Source organism: Columba livia, chromosome 2, assembly GCF_036013475.1.
Source record: "Columba livia isolate bColLiv1 breed racing homer chromosome 2, bColLiv1.pat.W.v2, whole genome shotgun sequence".
NCBI lineage: Eukaryota > Metazoa > Chordata > Aves > Columbiformes > Columbidae > Columba > Columba livia.
The window spans coordinates 153,471,737-153,492,278 of NC_088603.1; the positions used below are offsets into that span (position 1 = coordinate 153,471,737).

General features: G+C 38.7%; 1 protein-coding gene across 2 annotated transcripts in view; it reads right to left on the minus strand.

Annotated features, from left to right (window-relative positions):
- Positions 1-236: 236 nt before the first annotated feature.
- The window catches only part of KCNQ3 (potassium voltage-gated channel subfamily Q member 3), a 214,968-nt gene continuing 194,662 nt past the window's right edge, over positions 237-20,542 (minus strand). The window contains exons 11-16 of one of the 2 annotated variants that reach the window (XM_065050202.1): positions 16,722-16,909; positions 15,539-15,641; positions 13,077-13,208; positions 9,289-9,387; positions 7,669-7,753; positions 237-6,712 (exon numbers count right to left, since the gene is read on the minus strand). In XM_065050202.1, coding sequence (XP_064906274.1) covers positions 5,978-6,712; positions 7,669-7,753; positions 9,289-9,387; positions 13,077-13,208; positions 15,539-15,641; positions 16,722-16,909 — 1,342 coding nt within the window. In that variant the 3' untranslated portion in view covers positions 237-5,977. 2 annotated transcript variants of the gene reach the window in all.

A 20,542-nucleotide genomic window follows, 5' to 3' on the forward strand; every position in this document is an offset into this window, starting at 1 on the left:
CTGGTGCACTCCCGATTGTTCTGTTTCCTTCTCTGCATGTTACATACATGTACCTTTGTGTTTGCCTAGAAAGAAATGTATGGAATAAAGAAAATGTTAATGTTATATATAATCTTCAGAGCTGTGTGGAAAACTGAACCCAAGGGAATTCTTTGCTAGGGACACATTTGACACTGTGGTCCTTGAATGTGTGTGCATATATAATGATTTAAATGAAAACAAATTCCTCCACGTAATAATTGAAATTTCTATTTATTAATAAGTGGTGCAGTTTTTAAAGACAGAACATAAAAAATCAGTTAAGAAGTATTGTTTGCATAATATATTGAAATAAACATATTAAAGTTGTTCAAATATTGGACAGTGCCAGAATATAAATTACACATACAGTTTAAAAATTACAATAAATAATATTATAAAGAGCACTAAAGGCCACTTGTATAAAAGTTGTGTTCCCTTGTCAGCCAGAATCTGAAAAGCATCTTTGTAGCATGGAGAAAATTTCAGTGAGCAAGGCACAAATACCAGTAATAATAAGATGCCATAACTAGAAAACAAAATGCAGTTGGCTATGTAACCTTCAGTCTCAGCGTATTCTATAGGATGGAAATAGGATCCCACTTCCAGTATTTTGCTTCACTTAACTTTAGAAGGAAGCTACTAAAAGCTGAATTGGGAAGGATCAAATCTTACAGCCTAAATAATCAGAAGCATTAGTGATACCCAGGACCTTCATTCCCACAGTGCCCAGAGAAAATCACTTGAAAACAGCCCCTTTTCCCCTGCATCTCTGAAACTGGTCTTCAAAAGCGAACACCCACATTCATCTGGGTTCCTGAAAAAGTGATATCACTCCAAATTTGTGAGGTGCTATCGAAAATTGAGGCACCTGAAGCTTAGTGGTGGGGGCTGTGGGGTGCAAGGACCCAAGATCCAGCTCTTTCTCATGGGCTCTGCACTAACCAGGGCAAAGTCAGTTCTTACACAAGCTGATGTGACACCCCTGAGACAACTGGGCTCCCAGCAGGGCTGAGTTTACTCATTAATCTGCATCTCCTCATTGCTTTAAGCTGTGATCTTGTGAACTGAATGGACCACGGCACTTGGCTGAAGGCCACAAATCAGCAGTCCTGCTATGTATGTGTTCAGGTGGGAATTAGTTTGCCATGCTGCTGGGCCACAGTTTGAAGCAGAAAAATTTAAAACTATTTCCACTCTGAACCATAACAATGCAGCAAAGTTCCAGATAAGAACAGAGCAAATATAGCCAAAGTCACTTTAGGGACTTTTCAATCAATCTCTCCATGTGCTGAATTCCCTTTTGTTTTGATAGGAGCCAGATGGATTAATTCAGTGCAGAGAAAAGCCAAGTCAAGGACAACAGCCATTACCTGACTAGATTTTCTTTTAAAGAACCAACTCCTTAAATGGACCATAAACTGCATTTTCTATACCTGCATACTTTAGCTAAACATTCACTTCTGTCTTAATGAAATATTCCCAGTTTGAATCTAAAGTGAGAAAGCTTGATTAATAACAATGCTGCAGAGAGAGATATACAATGTAAATACAGATTCACCTTTTCAAAAACTTCCAGATGTATGTCATTTGGGAGTGTCTGAAAAATCAGTGTAAAAAGGTAGCTAAGAAAAATGTCTCCAGGTCAGTTCTGTCTTTCACAAGGAAATTCATAAATAAAGGCAGATTAGAACCCATTCTTGCTCCCAGTGCATCAGTTTGAGAAGGTTTCTTCCTCACTTCAAGGTAAACAGACGTAAGCCTCAAACTTTCTGATTATGAAAAACATCTCAGGGCTTGGAATGAATCCTTGGTCACTCATAGGAGTTAAGAGTCAGTGAAGAGGGGGTTCCAATGGTTAATTCTCTTTAATATTAACTATATGTAAACAAAGTGTCAGATTAGATGCTGACCCAAACAAATTGATAGCTGTTAAACTGTAATGTCACATGCAAGTGGAAGAAGGGATAAATCTAATTCATTCCTAGGATGAAGAGTAGTATTGACCCAGATGTCTCTCTCAAATGAAATTGTGAATAATGGATTCTTTGTATGCGGTGAACCTGCTCTGCAAAACAGGGCAACAACAGCAGTTGTTGCTGGGGTCAATAATCACAGATACTTGGTTTTGTCAGGTATCTATGGCAGGAATGTAAATTGCAGTTCCACGTTTGATTCACTTCCTAAACTCAACTTGAAGTATGATGTTGTGTGCACATCCCAGATCAGGGATGGTCTCCAGATCTCACCTGGCTGGTAACAACTTGGCATGTGCCTAATGTCACCACAGAGAGCAGAACTGCTGCACACCCTCTTTTTAATCCAGATGATGTAAGAGCCAGAAAACTGCTAAGCACATCGCCCGTCTGAACAGACCAATGACCGGCTTCAGTACAAAGAAGTGTATTAGAAAATAATAAATATTAAGATAAGCCAATCAAGCTTCCTTGATCTTCTTCTTTGGTCTCTTCCAGAGAATCCAGAGATGTCCACAGCAGAGGGTCTTGCTGAGTTTACCATCAGTGCCTTTCAAGAGGCAGATCTTATCTGGCTAATTAGCACATCATTAGATACTTCATGATGCAGCTACAGATACTTGATCTGGGGTTTTTAAACTGCACATTGTAAATTGGTGCTTACAACCCATTGATGAAACAAACTCAAAGACAGTTCAGCTGTTCAGTGTTCCCAACGCAGGGCGCCCCAAATCCCGCTTTCTCTGGGGCTGCACTCTGTGTGCAGGTGAAGATTCATCCAAATCTCAGCCCATGTTTGGGTTTTTCTCTTGGAATGCACATACCTTTATAATGAGATGATTTATGGATTTTTCAGCCAGGTTTAATACGGAGAAAATATTACCTTTTATATAACCTGGCATGGGAGAGATTAGAAACCTGAACTAAGGATTTTGAGGGTGAATTAGGCAAAGAACTGCCTGGCATAGCCACTGTCAAAGACATTCACAAAGAAATTTCTCAGATTACACTTGGGTTTTGGCTGCCTCAATTGCTCAGATGTAGAAAGCATTTTAAAAAGGGCTGAACTTAAATGAAATCAGTAGGAATGCCAGCCACTTGACGTACAAGAAAAGTGAAGCAGGCGTGTTTTAGCATATACTTGCAATGATTTCAGAAGTCATCTAGCAATGTTAAAATACTTTTTCATTCTTTTTCATTCATCATGAGAGGGTTAAATCTTAGGAACTGCCACAGACAAGTATCAGAAAGCCTGAGGCAGGTGCAATACAGGTACTTCCAAGAATTCAGATTATCTTTCAGGTCAATGGCTGTCTTGTCAATTAAGGAATTACTAAAATTGTACCTCATGTCATCATATTAATGGCCTGAGAACAGCTCTATGTATTCAGCTCAGTCTTCAGAGATTGTAACTGGTCTGCACTATTTACTCGAGTAACTATAGCAATTTGTTCTCCCTGAAGATCCATTTCAGAAGAATGTTCCATGATACAGCTGAAGAAGCAGATGAAGTAAGTATCATAGAATCATGGAATAGTTTGGGTTGGAAGGAAGCTTCAGAGCTCATCTAGTCCACCCCCCCTGCAATGAGCAGGGACATCTTCACCCAGATCAGGTTGCTCAGAGCCCCATCCAGCCTGTCCTTGAATGTCTCCAGGGATGGGACATCTACCACGTCTCTGGGCAGCCTGGGCCAGTGTTTCATCATCCTCATTGTAAAAAATTTTTTCCTCACGTCTGGCCTGAATCTTCCCTCCTTTAGTTGAAAATCGTCACCCCTTGTCCTATTGCAACAAGCCCTGCTAAAATGTCTGTCCCCATCTTTCTTATCAGTCCCTTTTAAGTACTGAAAGGCTGCAATAAGGTCTCGCCAGAGCCTTCTCTTCAAAGATCATAAGCCTTTTGATGTCTCTTTAACTAGAGAATAAACAATAAGATGAGGACACTACCTACATCTGGAAGAGAATAGAAGCTCCCTGAGTGGAATGACTTGTTATGAGATGTCAGTGATACTGAGGAATCAAATATGAAGTTTACTACAGTGGACAAAAGCCAGCAAGATATCTTCCATTGAAGAGCACCCTGTCCAGGCCTGTGCAATGCCCACTTACACAGGGGCATCCCAGTCAAGTGTTTAATTTCCTCATGCTCTGACTGGATGTGCCAACAATGCTCAGTTGTGCAGCTTTAGTATAACACAAGCAATCACTGCAGAAAGTTCACTTTCTAACATCTTACATGGGACAAATCCTTGTGTCTTTGTTGGTCAGTGCTCCAGCCGTGGTGAAGCACTCATTGTGTGGAGTGACAGGGATAACTCTCAACAGGAGGTGGATGTGAGCCATGGTAGAGAGGCTTGGATCAGTGGGGTAGGCGTGAGAACCTTCCCACTGACTGTGGGTGTCTCTGATCATTTGACAAGTCACTCTCTACTCCCTTTGAAATCAGTAGAAGTTTAGTTCTTGTCAATAACTGATTTAAAAATGAGATGAATCTCACCCTCAATCTGTTGTGTGCTTTGGTCCTTGTACCCTGTGCTCACCAGCTGTACTGATCAGTTTTCCACCAGCCGTAAAGAGTGCATAGCCATCAAACAACATAAAATGGACACCTGGATACCTGGATTGACATCAGATGACTTGGTTTCACTAGCTGTACGGATAGTACATTCTCACTGTGGTGGTGAGATCTTTGATTAGTTTCTGCCCTGTTCCCACTGGGTTGTTCTCTCTCTTCCTCAACATGATTTCCAGTTCACGTGAAAAAATACTTGGCTGATGCCCACGGAGCATACTTATCCCTCTGCTGCTCAGGGACAGGTGACAAGAATGGGAGTTATTTATTTGTACATTGATCTCAAATGTAGCACACGTTTATGGATTTGGAGCAGTCTATTTCCAAGAGAAACAATAAAGAGAGAAACAGATCTGGGCAGTATCCACATTGTGGAACTCCCAGGGAACAGAACAGTGACACGTGTGAGGAACTCAAAGGACTTGGCAAACAGTGAATTGAGCCTTACAACCTGTATATTTGTATAGAAGTATAATTCCAAATTAACAGATTGGGAAACTGAGGCAAAGTTACATTATGTAGTTTACTTAGCGGAACATATATCAGTAAAAGAGTGGAGTGTAGAAACCTGGAGTTTCCTGCACTGAACAACATCAGTTTTGCAACAGAAAGAAAATTTGGCCCCATAAGTAACAAATGGGTTGAGCAAAAGATTTTCTATGAAATAGCGTTGAAGTAATGCTTTGAGCAATTTTGTAAACACTAATGGAGATTTTCAAACTGGTTTGAGAAATTTATATTTACATTTTACAATAAATAAATAACCATCACTAGTCCCAGGAGGTGGCTTTAATAATTTCAAATTCTACCCCTAATTTCATTTTGACATTGTATTTCATGGTTAGTTGTATAATAGATCACATGAGAAACATTTAGTTCACAAAACCATTTCAGTAAGGTTATTTACTTTGACTCAGCTTTTTCCCCGCTTTGAAGATTAGGTGTTCTTGGCTAGGTTGGTTAGAGACTGATTTACTTATACTGGAAAATAGATTCAGACATTATGCTTCCACAAAGGGATATTGCTCCTGAAAATATTTTTACTTTGCTGCTCCGTTTACAAAATGTAGCAAGGACCACCATATCTCACCTGTTAACAATTCACCATTGTTGTATTGAAGAGTATCAGATAGATATGTATCATAGAAGAAATCAGCTGTACCATTTATATAGGGTAAAGTCATGCAAACCATGCTCAAAACTAAGCTCCTTAGTTTTGGTAGCATGAAAAAAACTGCATTAGTAAAGTGTATGAAATGGTGCAGAATGACTAGCACTAATATCACATGCATCTTATGCAGCAATTGGTGTTTTGAACTAGTAAGCTTTGGGTGTAGAGTAAGTGAGATATACAAAGTATGCTTACATTACATGGAGAAGTCAACCAGTGACTGCCCCCACACGCACTTTTAAACTGGCTTATTTGAAGGGGTCCATATTGAATCTGAAATCCCATCTCCTGTAGAAGACAAAGGCATGGAGCCACTCGGTGTAAAAGGGTCGGTGTCTGTGTCCGTTTCCCCCTCTGCCAGGTAGCGTTTTTCTCTCATCCACGCTGATCCCCCATTGGGGCCAAACGGGAAGTCGTCTCTGTCTTGGGAGATACTAAAGCCACTTGGGGAGCGCTCAAGTTCCTCATGGTTGACGGAGAGAAGGGATAATGGAGTATCACTGTCTCTTGTTAAGCTCCTTCTCTGCCTTGGAGACACCTTATCTGAGTAAGGGCTTTGTAGGTCTCCTTGAGAGTGGTAGCTGATCTGGGAGTCCATTAAAGTGAATATAGGCAAAACTGTTGGCCTTTCTGCATATGAAGTTGAGGAAGGTGTGGCTTGCACTTTACCAGAGTTTTGCCCACCTATTGATAAAGGTTGTGAATGAGTCATATGACCATGTGCGGAGAAACCATATGGACTGACTTTGTTGACTGGAACTTGCTGGAAATTGTAAGGAGTTTCATGGCATTGCCCAGTGTATTTATATATTATTGTTTTTAATTCAGAATATTTGTTTTCTTCTCTCTTCTCCTTTGCAGGAGAAGCAGTTTCTTTCAATGGACTTATCTCAGTGACTTGTATTTGGAGCTGTTCCATATGATGCATATGCATATCAACAAGAAAATCCAGTTTCTTCCCCATGTCATTAACCTGAAAAATACCAATGTTGTGAGATTGTTTCAAGTCAGTTGTTCAACACAAGAGTCAGTGCTTCCATAGGTGCGCTAACCCCAGCAATGGTGTGCTGTCATCGTTACTGGTCATGAAGGCAATTATAGGATAAACATGACTTTCCAGTGGAAGCTGGACTGCAGTAGATGTCAGTTTATCCTCTAATTGCCTTGGATTAAGAAGATCAGTCACTATGAACTGTGACAAATAAAATCTAAGCAATTGCTGGATATTTGGCAGTCCAGCACCCAACAGCAGTCTACAATGTTATGACCAAAGTCTTGATACCATATGACAAATCGTTATCACCAAAATACAACAGATGGAATTATCTTTGTATACAGACCTATTGTCTAACTTTTTAATAGTCCTACGGAGTTAAATATCAGGACTAATTCTCTTTCTCTTTTCATTGTACTTTGTGACTGAACATTTGCATTATATGAAAAGAATTACTGTGAATCAATGCCACAAGCCTCCATGTTACTTAGTTACGTATTTAAAAAAAAGAGTGTCTTGACTTGCTAAGCAACAGGTTTGGATGAACAAAGAGGGCACCAAATACCTGTGGAAGCAATACCTTTCAGTGCCAGGATCTGCAAAAGAAGGTGGTGCTCACAGCAAAATGCCAGATGTGATGAGTATAGAATTTAAGGGAGTAAAAAAGTCCCATCTAAACATAATGGTTTGGGTCTTGCTGCCATATATGATTTTCATTCAACAGGTTTCAAAATGCACACTTCCCAATTAATTAGAGTCTTTAATTGAAAACTTACAGCATAATTTTGTGATCATTAGTACAAATTCTGTGTTAGTCTTGCTCATCAACTGTACAGATCTGCTTAGGTCAGAAAAATATTCATACAGAATTTATTTCAGCTTCATAATTTCTGTACAAATGCCTCACCCTGCATCAATGCCATGAAATTACATACCTGCCGTTCAACTTTAACAAATTTGCCCATCATACTTTGGTCTTCAGTGTCTGCTGTAGATGCTTTGGCTACATATGGATCATTTCTATAAAGAATTAACAACTCTATTAGTGTTCATTTTTTCTGTGTATCACAGTAAGTAATTTATACCAGAAAACAGAAGTAACATCTTGGTGGTATCTTCATATAGCTCCTTAGAATAAGATTTAAGAAAAAGCTGAATGTAGTTTTTTATTGTAAAAAGCGGATTGAAAGTCTATTCAATGTGATTCCAATGCGTTTCTAAAAAATATATTCCTGATTTTTAATTTAAAATTATTTTGGTTAAAAACCTAAGATAAAGATGCAGGAAAAACAAAAATGAACAAAAAATTCAGAATGAAAGTGAAATTAATCTCAAAATTGGTGGAATAGTTTCAGGTTTGTGAAAAATGTTGAAATAGTCTAAGATAGTGCAGGGGTGTCAAACTCATTTTCACCGGGGGCCACATCAGCCTCACAGTTGCCTTCAAAGGGCCAAATGTAATTTTAGGACTATTTATACAGTCATAAAATTACATTTATACAACTATGCTTTTCTATACTTTTCCATAGACTATGTCAAAGTCTAGAAAAACAATTTCTAAACACTTGTTCTTTAACATGACTCAGAACAAATATACCCATAAAACTTTTGTTTTAACAGGTCCTGTTCTTCTCTTTCTACCAAAATTAAAGATATAGCTGTGAATGTCTCTTACTAAAGCAGAAATTATAAAACATGTCAGATTATATACATGGGGTTACTGATAATAAGGGCTCATTCAGGTTTTGCAATCTCCTTTTTTTCCCAAATGAGCATTGCCTCTTCCATACATATAGGTCTCTGTCTCCACATTCACATGCTTTTAGACTTTTCACTGGGTGGATAAACCATGTAGAGCTAAGGTAATTTAATTTCTATAGGATTATTTTTCTTTTAAGCAACCATAACAGCTTTTGGGACAGATTGTTGATGGTCTTGTGTGGTATTTATTGACAGATTGATAGTTGTAAATACCAGAAGAAATGTAATTTGTTATTCAATTCTTGCTATCAGGAATGCAGCGATACAATAATGTGCTGTAATTTTCACACCCAGAAACCTGGTATTGCAATTTACTTTCAATATTTCTCACCAATCATTGATTTAAAAGTAACATTATTAAAATTAAAATTCTGTGCTTGCCATTTGGGGGCAAGGGGGTGTTAAAATTAAACTTTATTAACTTCAGGAAAATAACTGGAATTATGGGTGATTTTTATTGAGTTTTTAGCTGGGTTTACTAGTTGAATGTTAGAAATTCAGCACATTGGCAACCAAATGTATGTATTTCACATAAACCCACATTTCGAAACCATGGAGAAGCTGAGATAGATGATGAGAAGCCATTAAGCTTGGATTTCCATCATACACTGTTCTTAGGGAACCCAGTATCTTTCTGTCTCAACAATTACACATGTATGTGTCGTAGCAAAATATCGTCTCAGTATCATCACTATAACAGTGCACTGGCTGGATGAAGGACATACTTATTGGCATGAATGAACTTTTTATTTCTGTTTTTGATCTGTGAAAAATACTAAGCATAAAAAATTCACCTGGGAGACTGCTGTGAAGGGTAAGAAAAAGCTCCTCCCTTTTGGGATTTCTTATGCTTGGGAGTAGATGGAGGTCCAGGTGTAAAAATCATATCTACTCTGAAAAAAAAGAAAAGTGCAACTGCATAAATCCATCTCTAAATGCTAAAACATGATAGAAAATACTATGCGACTCTGCAGCAAACTACAGCAAAGATTCAAAAGGGAACCATGTTTTGGTTTCATAATATATTGAGGGTCATGACGTGTTTGTTCTGTTCTGGGTTCACAATCAATACATTGAACTGTAATTACCTGGTAATTTAATGGTAATAAAGTAATTATCTAGCTGTTTCCAAACTCTGACATTTGAAACACATGACTTCATTTCCTTCAATGGAACTAATTAATGTGATTGCCAAAAAAGCTCAAATAACAGCTGCTCCTAAAAATGTCAAGAGAAACCCATAAGGTTTTGTGTTGGACACTGAAAATCTGAATTTGGCAAAAGGTGGCAATTCCTGATACCCTTACTAAACCAATGACTTTTTAGCACTTCTTGTGCCTAAATATCAGTAATTTTAAAATCTTTACTAATTATTCATCTGGTTTGAGTATAGAACTATAAATGAAGTTTTATAAGGAATCCTACTTGACATTTTTTTTGGAACAAAACCAAAAGGATTGTTTGGAAGGCTCCAGCCTATTCAATTGTACTCTTTTACTATGTCAATATATTCTTTCATTTGGCATATCCAACTGTTCAGGTGCAAGCAAGCCTCTGATCATTCAGCCCACACACCAAACTGACCAGATATCAGGCAGCTTAAGTTCACAGAGCAGTTATTTGTATTATGAGACAATCCATGCAGGTGCATTGCATGGCTTCATGGAGCCTGTGGCAGGATGCAAACCCCCCTCTCTCCCCCTCCCTCCTTCAGTATGGAAGGAGCAGGCACATCTCCCTCTCTCTCTGCTGTTTGAGGCTAACAGCTTCTCTTGTTTGGCCCCAGAGCACCCTGGCCAGGGCCATTAGGAGAAGGGAGTGCTGAGGCGCCACTGAGCTGCTGGGCACCTGCGGCCAGTGTGGGGGATGTTTGGAGGCTTCAGGGGCACCCACAGCCAGTGTGGGGGTGCAGAGAATCTTCTGGAATGCCTACAGTCAGATCAGATCAGCCAATATAAAAAACGGGAGTTTCGTTGAGATGTCGTCCATTGTCGCGGGTCTCTCGGAGCATGAGCAAGATGCTGCTGCTGAGAGGCCCCCCGGGATGGGGACTCCGCTTGCCTTTCCGCCACGGGTGTGAGTAAAACTTCTCACAGGACTGTGAGTGTATTTATACTTTCCGTGCACATGTGCATGTGTAAATTTCCGTGTTCAATATGAACACGTGTAAAATTAATCCTCGCATAATCGCAGGTGTATTTTCCTCCTGTGCTTCCGCATTTGCACGTGTAACTTTCCGTGCACATTTGCACACGTACTTTCCGTGCTTAATACAAGCACGTGTAACTTTCCATGCTCAATACAAGCATGTGTATAAATTATTTCCTCGCACAATCATGAGTGTATTTTCCTCCCGTGCTTCCACATAAACACGTGTAATATTCCGTGCACATTTGCATGTGTAAGTAAATTAACCCTCGCAGGATTGTGAGTGTATTATAAATTTACCCTCGCACAATCGCGATTGTACTAACTTTCTGTACTCACTACGAGTACGTGTATCTCTTTAAAAATAATCCCACACTGTGTTCAGGCAAGTGTGTATTCCTCCCAGACTCAGGGACGGCTCCAGCATTGTTTTGGGTGAAGCCACGTGCATGCACACTGTGGACCGCCTGTTGTATTAGTTGCTGCCCCTTAATAATTTTCCTCAACTGATATCTGAACCTGTATTTAAGTCACTTTTGGAGTGCTAAAACCCTCTTTCTCACACGTTTAATAAAAGTTGTTTTGGACCCTGTTGTTCCTTAAACTAACCTCAGGATGCCTCTGTGACAGAGCCCAACAGAGTTTTGAAAGTGGAACTTAAAAAACTCAAGGCAACCTCATAAAGCTAGCTAGATATTTGCTGGGCACCCAAGCATTGCTGGGCCATCAATCAATCAATGCCTCATCAAACTCCTATGGCATCTTGCTATTCATAGACACAATGAGTAGGTCTCACCTGCCTGGTTTTGTCTGACTACAATCAGTGGAGATCTAGTCAAGCAGTGAAGAAAATTTTGGGGAGAGTAAGGGAGATTCAACTGATAAAATGAAGGCATTTGTTTTAAGCAGGGGATGAATTGTGCCATCAAGGCCATTAATTATGTTGACTACAACGGGAATCTCACATGGTTTGCCAGAATTATGCTTTTTCTCCAAAGACTTCTAAAAAGTTCTTCCCTGTATATGGGCAAAATGGTTGTTGAAATTTTGTAATTTTTATGCTACTGGTGATTTTTTATACTGGGACAGAGCATCGCTGATCTGAACATGGCAGTGCTGAATCTGTGCTGTGATTCTTGCCCTGACTGACCTGGGATGTGTCTTCCTCCCACAAAGTTCTGCCATAACCACTGTGTGACATGGGCCTAATCACACCGGACACCTTTACTGCTGCTAGGAGCCCAGCAGATATCTGAGAGGTGCTCTGTTGTCCAAAATCACCAAACACTTCAGTCTGAGGTAAAGGAAGGATGTCCAGTATAAGGTGTGTGTAGACCCCACCATAGATGCAGAGCCTTCCTGAACTTTCTGAGTTCAAAAAGATATTTCTGCATTGAAACTTAAGCTCATGTAATGCAGAGCTCATTTTATAGAGTAACAGTGGTGGTTCATGGTATATAATTAAAGAGAGCAGCTTTTCTAGAAAAATAATACTGAGACAGGAACCAGACATGTTATATACATGAAAATGAGATAGCCCAGTACATGGAAAAGCACTTTGAATTAAGAAATTATGAAGTTTAGCAGAAGAACCAGAGAAGCCTTGAGAAGTCAAGGCAAGTCTAGATAAGGTCCAAATGTGCAGCAAGAGTTGCACTTGCTCAGCCCATTCTTGAGAGAAATCAAGGGTATCTCTACATGACATTTTGTTCAGTGACTGGGGTGGGGCTGATGAAATGTGAACAGTGCTGTGCTGAGACTGAACTATTATAATACACTTACATGCATATAAACATGTGCGGTCAACCTCAGACAAGGTTACTAGCTCAAGCTGTGACCTGCACCCATGACTCAAGATGCAAGCAGCACAAATTTTTGTAGGCATGCCTCAAAAGCATATCAGGATGAACCACTCCTGTGAGAAAACAACTGTGGGTTCAGATTGCACCTGAACAGTCATAAAGGTCTGAAATTCCTATTTTTTTTTTTCATATAGGTCAATTTACAGCTAAGCGAAGAAGATGTAAAAGGTTTTTTGCTGATGTGTTTTTGCTCTTCGATGACATGTTTCACCAGGCACAGGTCAGCAGAGAATACAGCCCAAATAAATGCTCTATGTTGAGCAACTATTGCTTTTATTTATCACCCACAAAAAAGGGAGAAAGAAAGAAACAGCCCTAATCGAATAAGGCAATGGTCAAGAAAATCCACAGAACTTTTTACTCCAATGTACGTGTTCTAAATACGAGCCAGTGGTGTCTTCTGCTGCTAGCTGCTCACTTGCCTTTATTCTTTGGGGAAAAGGCTTTCTTCTTGACCAGCTATACTATGCAAAGACAAAGCTTCTGGATGGTCTTGTAAGCAAATATAATATGTCGATTATGCTTGTATTTTGCCAGCTATACAATTTCCACCTTTACCAAAGGATTCTTACCTTGCCTGAAGATATTTTATTCTGGAAAGCATATCAAGATGCCCTGCTGAGTATTGCTCTATCACATCCTTTACATCGTAAGGCCTCAAAGTCTCCTTGAATTTTTTTTTATAGAGACGAAACTGTAGTATTCTGCATAATAAACAGAAAAATTACTAACATCTTATATAAATTCCATAATGATAACTTGCAGTTTTATGGAATAATTGATAAATGCGCTGGAGGTTTGGAAATTGAGCATGTTATTTCAAAACAAGGCAATAAAACATAATCAGAGAATCTCTAATATCATACCACATCTGTATTTAGCAGTGTATATAATTTGCATATAATAGGCTAAAATGAATTATGCACACAAAATGTCTTTTTCAGTGCTATCACCATAACTAGAAATGGTTCAAAGCTACAAAATCATTTGTGGAATTTGATTTTGAGCAAGTCACAGGAGATTTTGAAGCTGTGAAGCTGAAACTTCTTTTTTCTGCTTCAGCCATTATAAAGCTCATTTGAAGTATATAGAATGCTGAATCATTTTCAGCTTGGTTTTCATTTTGCACCTGGGAAACTTTTGGATAGGAAATGTTAATTAGCTACTAATGTAGAAGTTAAGAAGTCAGAAGCAGTTCAAGTTGTGGAGAAAATAAAAAGCGTTAGAACTGTCTGAATTTTCTTGAAAAAACAGCAGAATAACATTATTGTCATTTTTGTAATAATAATAATAATAACAACAACAACAGCAATAATAATAAATTGATTAATAATAAATATGATTACTATTATTATAAAATGCCCTAGTAATTAATAACAGAATTCTTATAACAAAGACCAGTGCTGGCCAGATCTGAGGATTTGCTTTCTCAGTAGAGTCTCCATGTTCTTACTGGTCTGACTTTGGGAATTGCTGACATCTGTTAAGATTCTGATCTGTTTTTTATTCAGAGTTGGTGTTTTTTTAAAATTTTTAAAAAATCTGTATAAGCATTCACTTGGTAATGGTAACTCTATTATGACTTTTTATGGGCTTTTGACTTTTTAACTCTGTTGCTTATAAATCTTTCAAGATTTCAAAATTATACCTATGCCTATTATAGCCAAGTGATATATGTTAACACAGAAACTATACTTTAAAAAAAAGAATAAATGAAAAATAGGAATTATGCTGTTAGCAATTTCAATTTAAAATCTCCTTGATCATGACCCTGAAAACCCATTAAGCGGTTTTGTCTGAAAGAATTACTACCATTAACATTCAGGTTTGCAGTAAACTATACAAGAGGAAGAAAAAAAAACCCAAACCTGATTGAGTTTAAAGGGAAATTGCATGAGTTAATTAGACTGGGACACGATATGGGAAAGGAATTTTTATAAAGGTAAAATAGCATGTCCCATGGAGGTGGGGCTGGAAATCAGCACAGATGTATCATCTGTGTTTAAAAGCCAGCAGGTATCAGGGAAAGAAAAAGGAAAACTGTGGAGGACAAACTTCCTGTATTAGGGAAGCAGACATGGGTAATATGAGCAAAGCCTGTGGAACGTGGCTTCCAGCAGGCTTCAGAAAACTTGGAGCTTTTTCTGACTGGTTCTCCTGCAATCAATTGGAAAAGAACTAGAAGAATATATTATATGGTTCTATACATGTAAGTATATACTAATACACTTATAATCGTCTTCTGTGAAGCTTTTCTGAGAAGATAATTTTAGGGCACTCTAGACTTGCAATTTTTCACTTGGAAAGTAGTAGTACCTGGCCCAGAACTTAGCAACTTCTGGAATAAAAAGCAATTTCACTGAAAGCAGAGCGTTTTCCTATGGGGACATTTTTTCAGGAGAAGAGAGTAAAAAATACTGATCAGAGGAGCAACAGCGTCAGTGGATGAATTCTACGTGCTTGATGTGCTAAACACATCATCAAGCCTTACTAGTAGTTTTCTAACCCTAGGGAATATCTCTTGTCATACGCAAATAGAGATGACACATGTCACAAGCTGAAGACTGCTGAAATGGAGACTCAGCGTCTATTAAAATATGACAGCTGGAAAGTATATTGCACACTCATAGAATTCTGAATAAAAAAGAGTTGAGTCAGATCAGAGTTTGTTATGAAGTGAAAATTCCAGTTTTGCATAATACTACAGTCACTAAATTGAGCAAGATATTATATAGCATATTTTAATGAGGATCTGTATACAATCTTATTTTATAATAAACATATTTATGGAGTATCTTGCAAAAATTACATGGTTAATGTTACTGAAAAAATTTCCTTCCTGCATATTTTCAGAGTACTTTAGACAGGGTCTGTCTCATGCTTTTCAGCACATCTAGAATTAGCTCATCTATTATATTTTTTAAAAGCAGTAACAGTAACAATGAATCAACATGTAGCAAGATAGTAATGTGATTTCCTGAAACACAAGCATTCAGAGCAAAGGAAAGCATTGAGGAGTATCAGAGACATTTACCTGACAGCTCGGATGGCTGTCTTGAATGTGGGTATCATATCTTCCATAAGGAAGTCGCTACTATCGCCTCTTTCTTCTGCTATGGGTTCTCCTGTTCCTGCATCTACAAATGAGGTCAAAAAAGAGCCTGTATGAACATCTGACCACACAATATATAGAGGAAGGTCTCGCTGACTACATAAGGCACTACATAATGTAAGTGTAATTTAGTAAAGGAACCTCTCTTGCAGGTTCTTCTTTCTCTGGTCAGGTTATGAAAAGGATTTTATAATTCTGCTGGGACAACTGTAAGATTAATTATTTGAGGGATCTCCTTTCAGATTCCAGAATTTCTGAAACTTGGGAGCTTTTCTTCCTTTCCAATGGATTTAGAAGTTCCCACTTTTAGGAGCTTTTATAATTACAAATCTTCACAAAGATTATTTTATGTAAGGCTAAAGCAGGTGCAGAAAACACAGGCCAAGTTGCCATCCCACTTACACTACTTGGATCTCACGTATCTTTGTGGAAGAGGATAAATAATTTCCTGGTGTGAACACTCAAACTACACCCATGGTAGTCCGCCCAGCATGCACTGATGCCAGCTGGCACAATAAAGGTGAAATTGTTCTTTAGAAATCCTTGAGACACTATAGACAACAAGAGGAAAATGTATGCCTAGGGAAGCTGAGAGGAAAAACACCCTCTTGTGTTGCGTGAACACCCAATGGACATCAGCTGAGGGGCAGCAGTCTCAGGGGGCGTGGGAAGGAAACAGCTCTTGACTTAATAAAACAAGTTTTAAGAGATTGCGGTGAGAAGGTATTTCTGGTACCTGGACACAGGCTAGTGCAGGACTGGATGCAGTCTAGCAAGGAGCTACATTAACATAGCATGTGCTTTTTTTGGGGATATATTATAGATTCACTTTCCAGCATGCCTTCTTGTTCCCGCTCAAATAGATTGATTCCATCACTGGCTATATCCCACATCATTTGCTGGGTTTTGGAGAGCCAGTGTCTTATTTCAAGCATTGTGTTGTCTGGACTCCAGCATTTGTTTCCTGGAGCTTCCACAAATATGACATATAAAACAAGGGATGGGCCATGCATGGCCTTGAAAAGTCACAAACCTTCAACAGAAGACACAGAGCAAAAAAGGAAAATGGGGGATGGATAGAAATAAATCAACACAGATGGACTACCTTCTGAGCTTTGCCAAAAAGCGTACGCTTTCATTCGGAATGCAGTGCGAAAACGCTCCTTATTATTCAAGACAACATTCTTAGGCTCTTTTGAAGGACTTTCTTCAATGGCATCTACATTCAGAGGGGTAAATAGCTTTCCTTTAGTATTGGTACCACGAACCCGATCCAAGAGACCCAGCTTTTGGCTACAAAATAAGCAAAAGTAATCATTTTCCTCCTTTGTACAATTTCCACTTGTTTTTATGATGCTTTAAGTACATAATGGGCTAAAGAAATGTTTTGTACACAAGGACACTGCTGGGGCTACCATAATACATCAATGTCGTTATAAGCAACAGCTAAGCTCCACAGATAATTAACTGCTTTTTATTAACATTTTTTGTATCAATGTTGAAAATGTTACCAGAGGGTCTTGCTATCCTCTCTACATAATGTATCACAGTGCTTCAGCTCCAGTGGCATGCCTGAAGCATTAGATTTATTGTTAAGAAGAGAAACACCACTACTTAGGCAGTTATACTGTCTAATGACCACGGTGCTTGGCCTTCCCTGTTCAGTGCTTTCTTTAACTTTGACAGACTATTAAATGAGTAACTCATGTGCATAGCCAGCAGTAAAAGAAAGTCAGATGTGCTGTGAATCAAATAAATTATCAGGAAAACACTACAAAGGTATTGCCAAGCCATTAGCAGGTACATGGTAGGGCCAAGTATCCAGTTCTCTTCACCATTCACTTTCAGTCATCTCCCACTATTCTAGAAATTGAGGTGACCTATGAAATTTTAATAAAATGACAGATATAATTCTTCTGATGGTTCCTTGCACTGTCCTCTTCTAGATTTACTGACCAAAGACATTTTTCCTTCAGTGAGAACACCTAGCTAGAATTGCATCTACCTGCCATCTCACCAGTATCAGTAACCCTTCTGACAGCCTGATGACTGTAACAATCTTAAAGGCAATTACTTATACACTGAAAAGTGCAATACAAAAGGATTTTGCTGATGGGTGTATTGGATTAAATATGCTCTGAACACTTCATGGGTGATTGATGGCATAAATATTTTATTTGCTTGTTCACTTTGCTGCTTAAATATTTGTTGATTGCACATTTGCTTAAAAAATGTGGGGCTAGGCCATGGGAAAAGCACCTGCCTTTTCACCCGTTCCTGGCCATTGAAGTGTGGGATGCATCTGGGGAGAGGTGAATTGTATACACATGGTCAAGAAGCACTTCTATGCAGAACACTGGGGTAGGCAGATTGAATGAGGGAAGAGAAGAAGGCACCGAAGTTATCTGGTTCCTGAGAGCCTCAGGTGGGAGCAGGATTGAAGGATGAACATCACTGGGGACCAGAAGACAGAGATTTCATAGATATGTGGAGGTATCTGTGCAGTGTGCTCAGCTGAACTAAATTTGCTGGCAAGAGAGGCAAGCGTGAGGATGCTCCACTGTGCAAGGACATAGTGGACAAAGATGGACTTTGCATGCGGACCTTTCAAGTAAAGGGTCTCATTCACAGAACTATTTATTCTCTATTTAAGGAGTAGTCTTCTTCAGATTGTTTATTCTTGTGTTCTAGGATCTCTGGTGTCACTGGTGCACCTCTTTGAAAGAAGGATCTATTTCTGTCTCAGAGCTCTGTCTGTGGTAGTATCCCACCACAATGCAAGTTCTTAGGACATTACTCTTAAGATGATAAAGGTGAGATGAATAAACACACATGTGATGATGTTGTAGCTTTCACAAGAGTATTGACTCTAGTAGGAATATTGCAATTTGCAGCATAAAAAGTTCTTATCTGACCTGAGGCATTGAAGATCACAGCTATTGTTGTTTTGTTTTTTTTTTTAATATGAATTACAGAGGCCCTCATCTCTACTATCTGTTTCTGATTGATGTATCTTTGACCTATAAGGTAATGAAATATGGGCTTCCCTGTCACAGAAGATGGAAGTACTACATCTTTGCGTAGGATGTTTTTTCAGGCCTTCTGAATTTTATTCTTGATAACATGACCGTACTTGTGAATGCAATTTCTGCAGCCTAATACATTCAAACACGTGTTCAGTCATTGCAAGTATAAAGTGCATGTGTGTGTAAGTATGGAAGTAGCAACTAAGAAGGACTTGTGTGAATATGGAGACACATAGCAAGTTCTGAAACAGAAGCATTGCCAGGCCTGAAATCAATGATGTGAGGTGAGAAAAGCATGAATTTGAGTGAAGAATTAAAACAGTCTAAATAAATGTTATTAATTTTACTCAGACTTTGCTGTAATGTAATTTCTTGATGAATTCATGGCGGGGGAGGAAATATACAAAGTGCAGACACATATGGAGAAAAAAACCCAGTAGAAAAATATGAGATGTTGCTTATTGATATCTGTGGCAAATTAGTCACCACAGAATATGCAGGGCAATTAAGCTGGTGAAGGCTCTAGTAAACAAGTCCTATGAGGAGCAGTTGAGGGAACTGGGGCTGTTCAGCATGGAGAAAGGGAGGCTGAGGGAAGACCTTATCACTGTCTACAACTACCTGAAAGGAGGTTGTAGTATGGAGGGGGTTGGTCTCTTTTACCAAGTAACAAGGGATAGAACAAGAGGAAATGGCCTCAGGTTGTACCAGTAGAGGTTTAGATTGGATATTAGGAAATATTGGAACAGGCTGCCCAGGGCAGTGGTGGAGTCACCATCCCTGAAGGTGTTTAAAAGATGTGTAGATGAGGTATTTAGGGACATGACTTAGGGAAGTGTTAGCTTTATGGTTGTACTCAAGGATCTTAAAGGTCTTTTCCAACCAAAATGATTTTGTGATTCTATGTTCAGTCTCAAGCACTTGTTTAAAAAATATTTTCCGTAGTACTAGCTTTTGGGTTGAAACTTTGATCCACCAAGCTGCTCTAAAGGCTGAAGTGATAGTGAGTGCAGATCCCAACAAGTGGGTTTTGTTCTAACTAAGACAGGGAGAATCCTGTGAGATCTTTCTGCATCACTATAACTTTTCTATTCTTTCAGAGGCCATGTCTGACAGCAGTAGTTCTTTACAAGATAGATGTCTCAACTCCATGGTATTTATTTCTGTGAAATCTGGATTCTTCAAGCACTTATCTAGCGTATACAGTAAAAATATATACAGGAGAAGACAACAGCTAGTGGGCATGTTTTGAAATAAAATAAAAAATAAAGGTGAGGAATTAAAAGTCAACTGAATGTGTTGTCTGTGTTTTTTTGGTGGTAAAGTAGGGAAAAGAAGTTCTCATGTCTCAATAGTAATAAAACCAAAGTTTGAAGGAGGAATTAATTTTGAGAAGGATGGTGGAGTCTGGAATTTTGGCACATCACTGAAAAGGTTTTTAATGCAAAGAAATGCACCAGAAATCTAGCTGAGTGTTAAAAGATGTTAGAGAAAGTGAGCTTGTAACATCTTCAGTGTGAAGAAAAAAAAGACAGAGCAATAAAGCATGCTTGGTATGATAATGATCTTTGTAGACTGAAGGAGACTGTGAAATAAGCTATAAGAAGGAAGAAACTGAAGTAGTTTTAGGATTGGTAGATCTATTCAGTGATAATAAAATGAAGATGTATTTCCCTAGGTCTGAAAAAAAATTATATACAACTAGAGATCAGCTTTTCCTGGTGGGGGATTAGCAGGTCACCAATGATAGATGAACCCTAAATGAAAGGGAGACTGTAGTCCACCTATTTTTCAGGATTTCAAGACTGAACGACTTCCTTCAAGGGCTTCCAGAAGGACTTTCCAGGATAAGAAAGAAGTTCCTAGAAGGATGAAATCTAGCAGTGAAACTGCTAGATTT